Source organism: Priapulus caudatus, unplaced genomic scaffold (genome assembly GCF_000485595.1).
Source record: "Priapulus caudatus unplaced genomic scaffold, Priapulus_caudatus-5.0.1 Scaffold9, whole genome shotgun sequence".
NCBI lineage: Eukaryota > Metazoa > Priapulida > Priapulimorpha > Priapulimorphida > Priapulidae > Priapulus > Priapulus caudatus.
Genome location: NW_014577070.1, coordinates 434432 through 443194, shown reverse-complemented (window position 1 = coordinate 443194; position 8763 = coordinate 434432). Strand labels below are relative to the sequence as shown.

The window sequence follows — 8763 nt, the reverse complement described above, 5'->3', positions numbered from 1 at the left end:
TACATACATTGACTATACATACATACATACATACAGACATACAGACAGACAGACAGATAGAAAAAACAGAGAGAGTGAACGTGAGTAAAAGAGTGAGAAAGAGGAGAGAGAGAGGAGAGAGAGAGAGAGAGAGAGGGAGAGAGAGGAGAAAAAGAGAGAGAGAGGAGAGAGAGAGAGAGAGAGAGAGAGAGAGAGAGAGAGAGAGAGAGAGAGAAGAGAGAGAGAGAGAGAGAGAGAGAGAGAGAGCGAGAGAGAGAGAGAGAGAGAGAGAGAGAGAGAGGAGAGAGAAGAGAGAGAGAGAAGAGAGGAGAGAGAGAGAGAGAGAGAGAGAGAGAGAGAGAGTAGAGAGAAGAGAGAGAAGAGAGAGAGAGAGAGAGAGAGAGAGAGAGAGAAGAGAGAGAGAGAGAGAGAGAGAGAGAGAGAGAGAGAGAGAGAGAGAGAGAGAGAGAGAGAACGAGAGTGACCGGCAGAGAGAGAGAGAGAGAAAGAGAGTGACCGGCAGAGAGAGAGAGAGAGAGAAAGAGAGTGACCAGCAGAGAAAGAGAGAGAGAGAGAGGGGTGGGAGAAAGAGCGTGAAGAAGAGCAGAGGAGAGAGAAAGAGAGATCGAGGAACACGGACAATGAGAGAAGACAGACAGAAAGAGGTAAAGACAGAAAAGTGGGCAGTGAGAGTGAGGGAGAGGAGAAGGGGAGGGAGAGGGGAAAATGAATCGTTTAGAGTTTCACAGATCATAGTACTACCAGTGTCGAATTCGTGGGAAAACCTTGGCGACAACAGGGCCGGCAACTTTTCAATTTATGCCGGCCTGCAGAAATTGCCGGCCCTGCATTTTTTGCATAATGGTTGAATAACATGTTTAAGGTGAAATAAAGTATATTACTAGTGCTAATGCTCATATACAGTTGCTAATGTATCATATGTATTGTATTTATCTTGTATGATTCACGCTAGGGCTAGACTAACATACGGCCGATTTTCGCACGACCAAAGCAGCGTAATATTGAAGAATAAATGTCTTACGGACTTACCTATGCACCAAATAGCCATTTTAAGTCTATAACTTCACCTCTTTTACTTTTAATCCAATGTTTTGAACACCCTAGGCGAAACTTACGCAAACGGGAAGGAATTTGCGTAAGTTTTCGCTAGGGTGTTCAAACCATTGGATTAAAAGTGTTCGGAAGGGGAAAATTTTGAAAAATAAAGATTCTCTGAGATGCATTCTGAGGCTATCTGAGCTCTGAGCAGGAATGTACTGATTTGAAAAGTGTGTTACAAGCACGATTTAGAAAGCATTTTACAATGTAAACTTCAATAAATTACAAGTAAAAATATCATGCAAACCAAAATTCTTTTTTCAAATTTTGAGTGGGAACACTAGGGTCAGCAGTCATAATTTACATATGTTCACTAAGGGAGGATTGTGAGGATTATCCCAGCAGGGAATAATTTCCCGGTATTGCATTCCGCAATTCGCGATGCAGTTTTTTACACTACCTTGTTGACGGCTAAGTATTATATGTATCGCACGCATAAATACGCAAGAACTTCACCACTCTTTTAGTTATTGTTAGAGCCCATCCGCACGGACAGTAGCATTAGGCCCGTATAGCGGCAACGTTTTCAGAAAATATATGTCGAACAATAGCTTTGTACTTAATTCACCGATAATTAATAGTACAATACACTATTCTAACAGCCATTACCCAACCGCATAAATACATGTACGAAGAATAAAACGCCTTTCTCATCCAGCAGTAGATCTAGACTTGTCTCTTGTTTGTTGCAGTGAATATGTCCGTTATACAATAAACAAAGTCATTTGGGATCGTCTTATTGTGTTTTTAATATGCAATTATACAGCGAGAGGGTGGTGTCAGAATTACTGTGTTCCCGCCTACTTGCTACGCAGCTAGCTTTCTCTGGTTTACTTCTTAAGTAGAAACTTGCGTGAACCGCAACGAGCAGACGCTCAAGTAGCCAGTCTATTCCAAAAATCAATACGAAGGCCGGGATCACACACCGATTCACGGCTTAGTTGGAAGCAAAGTCGCAGTTTCTAGCTAAGAACTCTGTGTATGAATTATTAGTTTTTAAACACGGAAAGTAAAGCACAATAGGCGGCGAAGTAAGTTATTTTGGAGGCGAATGTTTCCTGCCCGTCGTCAGTGGAACTTTTTAATTTTGGTGCGCCCAGCGCCAAAGTTGTCGGCTCGGCGTCGGGCATGCGCTTATTTCAAACACTGGTACTACCCGATCCAACATTATCACATGTAAGATGACATGACAATAATTGGACATACTTCATAGATTTTTTTAGCTTTAAGATTAGATAATATACCTTGTTGTTCTAGCTCAGCCATTTAATTTCATGCCTAGGCTGGAAGGCCCTCCATTTGTAGATCCGCAGTTCCTGTCCATGCTTATCAAGTAATCAGGTCAGTTGACGGTGTCTCGGTAGTCATAAACGCCATCTGGTCGGTCCTCTCCATACACCAAAGAAGAAATCTTCTGTGAACAGAATAGACGACGACCAAACATCAATCAATCAACTTAGAGATTTTATAGATTTTATCGATCTACTAGAGATTTGGCAGCGAATGCGTGGCGTCGCAAGCAGCAGTAAGCAGCATCGGAGCAGCAGTCTCCACCGATTCGATTACTTCGCCGGCGTGCTGACACCCCATGAATTACATCATGGGTGAACGTTCATAACGACACACCTGAAAATACCACTGTGTGGTGCAGTACTAAATAGAATCAATTTCATGACTCGACCCCGTCACCACCTTTACATTGCTGTGGCCAATGGCAAGACAGATGTATGCACTTACAACCTACGCATGGCAATGGCAAGACAGATGTATGCATTTAGAACCTACACGTGTGGCAATGGCAAGACAGATGTATGTACTTACAACCTACGCGTGGGAAGGATATGCGCTTTTACAACCTGTGGTCAGTGTGATTACCCAGCTGCTGTTCCCCCACACATACGCGCGGCACGTACTTCCCACGACGCATGCTCGAGCTGCCCCCCGTGCGCGCGTTCACCTTTGTCCGGGTTGTTTCGCTGGCTGTAGTCGGGGTTGCTGTCCATCGTGAAGGTGCGCGTGATCGCCTGGCCCGCGTCGGCGCTGTACAGAATCTTGAGCATGTGCCACGTCTGGGCGACGTCGTAGCGTTCCAGGTGCTCCGAGATGGCCGCGTTGTGCTCACACAGGTCCTTCAGCAGCTTGCCCGTCAGCTGGTACTTCTTTGCCGATATGACAAACCAGTCCATGGAGAGACTCTGGGGCACAGGTTACGATAGTATGATAGCATCAAGAGCTAATTATACATTTATTATAATTATGTATTATTAGCTGTTGGTAGCATTTGAATGCTCTTGGCTATACGTGGCAAGTCCGCCGCCCATAAACCGGTCCATGGAGAGAGACTCCGGCAGAAGTTGATTGAAGATTGAGAACGATAGTATGATAGCATCAAGAGCTAGTAATATGTGCATTATTAGCTCTTGATAGCTTTTGAATGCTCTTGGCTATACATGGCAAGTCTGCCGCCCATAAACCAGTCCATGGAGACACTCTAGCAGCAGAAATAATGATAGTATTATAGTATTTCAAAGTTGACTATAGGTGGCAAGACCCCCTCCTCTCTATCCCCAACAAGACATTTACACACGAATGCACGCTCGCACAACACATCCAACGTGATCTACCTTTCTAAATATATTTCACTAAAAAAAGAAAGTCATCGAAGTTATCGAAATCCACATTCTATAGGGTGTTTATTCCAACGTTTTCTAATTGGCACTAACGCAATGTCTATTACTAATTACAATACGATGCACCATATCGTTAACAACGAGGTAAATCTCACATTTTTTACTCCAGCATTCTGATACACTTGCACCTGGCTATTGGCACTTTTAAACAATTCGCTCCTACTTGGTGGTCTTCTGAAAGAAAATCAAATCCGTCATTAATCCATCCCCCTTATACCAGCTGAATAACTGTCATAGTATGCTAGGAAATGTTCAGAAAATCTTAATGAAAGTCTAACTGCGCCCAAATATAGCCAACCTTTTCAACCTGGTTCCTACAAGGCAACAAGAGTGCGTAATTTTAGATTTACCAACGTTGAATCAGGTTTAACAAATTCGAACAAATACACTACGATGCTTGACAAAACGTCTGTCGCAAAAACCACGATAAACATATTAAAAAGGTATAAATGAGAGTAATGCATGCAAAACCAGTACCGAAAAAACGAAGGTGCTTTAGTCGACTGATAATTTCCCGATCCCTTCACGGCGGAGGCATTTTCGAGCTTATTGCTGACTGCGTGAGTGACGTCCCCGTGAATGTTAATTGCCAGGCCAACAGGTGCGGCGCTGTCAGCCGGGCGAACTGCATCCCGAAACAGGTGCTGATACAGAGTGCAGTCCTTGCTCACAGATAAGAAATTATGTGGATCATGCCTCCATGCTATTCCTGCAAAAAGCCAGAGATGCATAGAAATGGTGGCATACTATTATACATAGACTGTACTATGTTGCAACAGCCAAAAATGTACTACTATTAAAACTCAGATCACGAAAATTTGCTCATTTAAAAAGGCCCTAGTTACCTAAAATTATCAGAAAAAATTCACATTCTTGATGTCTATCTCAACCTTGGACTAATTTTTATGATCATGGAGTTATACATTACTAATAGCAATATATTTCCCCTTTAAGTTATATAGTAAGTACACAATGGAACTTATACACACTGCAGCAACCTGTGATGGCAGTGGCATGATCAGGGTCTTCCATTTAACTTACTTATTCCTCTGTCTGCAAGGGACACACGCACACACACGCACACATGCACGCAGGCATGCACCCACGCTCTAACTCACATCATAACCGCCAACTGCACACATGATTTGGCAGGCGTACCATACTGTTATCATACCTACCTGTCGTAACATCCTTGTGTTCATTGAATGCTGCAAATGGAATGAACGGTCTCCGGACATCCCAAATGTTAATGCTGAAGTCAACAACCTGTGAGCAGCTAGCGATGTGGTACTTGCGCTGTGGCCGCCACTTTATCCTAGCTATCGACGCTATTGTCTGTATCGTATGCTCAAGGTGTGGCTTGTACTGAATATCCCAAACCTGTACAGTAACAGGAATGGCAGGAAAAATTTTAATTAATTTTTTAATTAAACTTTCAGTTTTCTTCGAACTGATGTTAAAAAGTATTTAAATAAGTGAACATTATTGTAAATCGGTATAGTATTGATAGTCTACATATCTGACTCTGATGTAGAGGATTCCGACATGAACACATTTTTAGGTTCGCAAAACCCAATGCACAAGTACTGTTTATCGTACTTTAATAGCTTTGTCTCTGCCGGCAGTAGCAATCCAGCGCTTGTCTTCCGGGTGCCAATCACACGAGAAGACAGGTCCGTTATGAGCAGTGAACTGCCGCTCACATTTGTCAGTCCGCCTCATGTCCCATAGGTCTACAACTGTTGACATCAAGCGCCCCATAAGTCTACTGTATGCTGTATACTTGGGTGATAACAAATCACGCAATAAATTATAAGGGAACAAATTAAGCACTCAGTAACTATGTACATAAGCATAGTTAATTCCAGGAGTTAAGGTAGGGAAACAATTATAAATTTGCCAAACCATCAATGAACTAAAATTAAATGAATGGAACGGCCCGAAATTAAATTATAATCTATTTTACACGAGTATCTACTTTTTATAGGGTTCACATCACAAGCCTCTTCCAACGAAATTATGGCTTCTGTAAAACACAAAATTAGCTTTACTTACCACTATCATGCGTTGCAGAAAATGTGAAATAATGATGAGGACTAAAGGACACATCACGTACACAGTCCGTGCCCGCGTGGAAAGTGCTGGCGACTTCTTTTTGCCTGAGATCAAACAGCATCATAGTGCCATCAAGAGAGCCACTAAGCAGCAAGTTAACGTCAGTTGGATGAAACGATACCTTGTTTACGGTACGCTTGTGAAGTGTAAACACATGATCTGTAACAGAATCGTAGTCATGCAGCTGGAATTCCTTTATACTTAAATTGAAGGGATTAATTCACTTTCAATTCACTATTTTAGCTTCAATTCAATTATACTTCAATTGAAGGGATTCCAGTGAAAATCGCATTTTTATATTCAAATGTTTTTGTGAACTGGTTTTCAGATTAAAAAAACTAGTTTCATTAGTAGCCTATAAATGATCCTTGCCTTGTTTTGACTTTGACGATTTCTGTAGATTCCAAGTTACCACAGCCCCATTAGTTGCTGCTGATGCTAATATGTGGTCTGAAATTTAAAAAAACACATCAACATATTGTAATTACCTCTGCCACGAAGTGGAGCGGAAGTAATGTAATCGGTCTCGTGTGTGTGTGTGTGTGTGTGTATGTGTCCAGTCCGCGCGGCGTGATCTATAGCGCGTCGAGTCAGCGAGCGGCGAGTCAGCAGCAGGCGAGTGAGTCAGCAGCAACCACCAGCGAGCAGCGAGTCAGCAGCCGCCACCAGCGAGCAGCGAGTCAGTCAGCAGCAGCCAGCAGCAAGCCAGCTCGTAACACATACATGTTACATGCTGGCGGAGATATGCACTCTCCGTGAGTGCCCTCTGTTTAGTTGGTATTGTGTTGTCAAGCTGTGCGTATGCTCAGATGGCACAAGTGCAATGAATTAATACAAAATGAGAAAAAAAAACAGTAGGAATAGTAATTAACAACATAAAGCTGTAGGGCTACTGTGTGGTGATATATTTCGGTGACCACCGGCACAATAAGAACACAATCCGTGTATGCTTTCTGCAAGATATGCAGACTTGTTAGTTTGTAAAGTAATATTACATGTAATCATTAGGTAAACATGACAAGATCTGAACAAATTGGGGAAGAAAAATTATGGGTTATTCTCACCTTCAATTGGATTCCATACAACATCAGTACAGCTGAGGTTCAAATTTATTTTGCCTACTCTCAAACTCATCTTCTCCACAAATTCCTCATCCTCAATTGAGAATATTTTAAAAACTGTAAAACAAAAAGTCATAATTATTAACGTAGGCTCAAATACAATACACCGAAAATAATGATTACTTTTGCGAACAAGCGTATCGATAAAAACTGTTAACACATTTTTGATGGCTCTAAAATAATATATAAGCCCTACCAATTATATTCCAAGTACTATGAAACCAGATTACTGATAGAAATGTGAAATGTACCATTACGACCAGCTACAACACACTGAGTTGCATCTCTGTTAGTGCTTATGGTATTGAGGGGACCCTCTTGAGTGCAAAACATAGTTCGCCCCATTGACATGATAGATGATGTTGTCACCAGACGACTTTAAAAACCCTGAAAAGAAATAAGGAATAATTGTTGTGTAAATCAGCAAATTGTAAAGTCTACATTCAGGCCGTTAACAATATAATATCGTCAGCAGTGTCACGATCATACACTTTCTAAGGACCACCCACCACCATTAATGAAGATAAAATGGAATTTTCCACACCACTACCGGGTGATACTCCATTAGGAGTGTTCCCATATATTAGTTTGTGGTTTAATGTCATTTAGGTTATAGAGAGAAAGAGAGATCGAGGAACACGGACAATGAGAGAGACAGACAGAAAGAGGTAAAGACAAGAAAAGTGGGCAGTGAGAGTGAGGGAGAGGGAGAAGGGGAGGGAGAGGGGAAAATGTATCGGTTTAGAGTTTCACAGATCATAGTACTACCCATCCAACATTATGCACATGTAAGATGACATGACAATAATTGACATATTCTAGATTTTTTTTAGCTTTAGATTAGATAATATACCTTGTTGTTCTAGCTCACCATTTATTTCATGCCTAGGCTGGAAGGCCTCATTTGGTAGATCCCAGTCCTGTCCATGCTTATCAAGATCAGTCAGTGACGTGGTCTCGTAGTCATAACCCATCTGGTCGTCCTCTCCATCACCAAAGAAGAAATCTCCTGTGAACAGAATAGACGACGCCAAACATCAATCAATCACCTAGAGATTTTATAGATTTATCGATCTACTAGAGATTTGGAGCGAATCGTGTCCAGCAGCAGTAGCAGCATCGGAGCAGCAGTCTCCACGCGATTCGATTACTCGTCCGGCGCTGTGACACCCCATGATTACATCATGGGTGAAACCTTCATGACAACCTTGAAATACCACTGTGTGGTGCATGTACTAAATAGAATCAATTCATGACCGACCCCTGTCACCACCTTTACATTGCTGTTGGCAGTCACTCTCTCTCCTCTCCTCCCCACTTACCCTCTTTACCCCCATTCTCTCTGCCTCTCTCTGCACCTCGATTGATATGAATTGGTAAGACATCCTGATCATGTTTATATTGATTATTAACATATCAAGGTATAGACATGTTCACTCCTTTGACTTTTTCACTCTGTGAGGCGCCCTCACTGTCCACACACACACATGCTGCCGGCACCCTCACCACGCCCGGTGCCTTCACCGTCCCCGCCCGGTGCCTTCACCGTCCCCGCCGGGTGCCCTGACCACACCCGGCACCCTCACCATCCCCACCCGGCGCCCTCACCACGCCCGGTGCCTTCACCGTCCCCGCCCGGTGCCTTCACCGTCCCCGCCGGGTGCCCTGACCACACCCGGCACCCTCACCATCCCCACCCGGCGCCCTCACCACGCCCGGTGCCTTCACCGTCCCCGCCC

General features: G+C 43.0%; 1 protein-coding gene across 1 annotated transcript in view; it reads right to left on the bottom strand.

Moving 5' to 3' along the window:
- LOC106806555 (WD repeat-containing protein 24-like) overlaps positions 1–8763 on the bottom strand; it is a 27225-nt gene that overhangs the window by 7420 nt on the left and 11042 nt on the right. Inside the window, exons 2-10 of the mRNA XM_014808543.1 lie at positions 7276–7411; positions 6968–7081; positions 6276–6353; positions 5844–6062; positions 5388–5527; positions 4967–5168; positions 4266–4497; positions 3884–3962; positions 3056–3293 (exon numbers count right to left, since the gene is read on the bottom strand). Coding sequence (XP_014664029.1) covers positions 3056–3293; positions 3884–3962; positions 4266–4497; positions 4967–5168; positions 5388–5527; positions 5844–6062; positions 6276–6353; positions 6968–7081; positions 7276–7375 — 1402 coding nt within the window. The 5' untranslated portion in view covers positions 7376–7411. The remainder of the gene's footprint in view (positions 1–3055; positions 3294–3883; positions 3963–4265; positions 4498–4966; positions 5169–5387; positions 5528–5843; positions 6063–6275; positions 6354–6967; positions 7082–7275; positions 7412–8763) is intronic.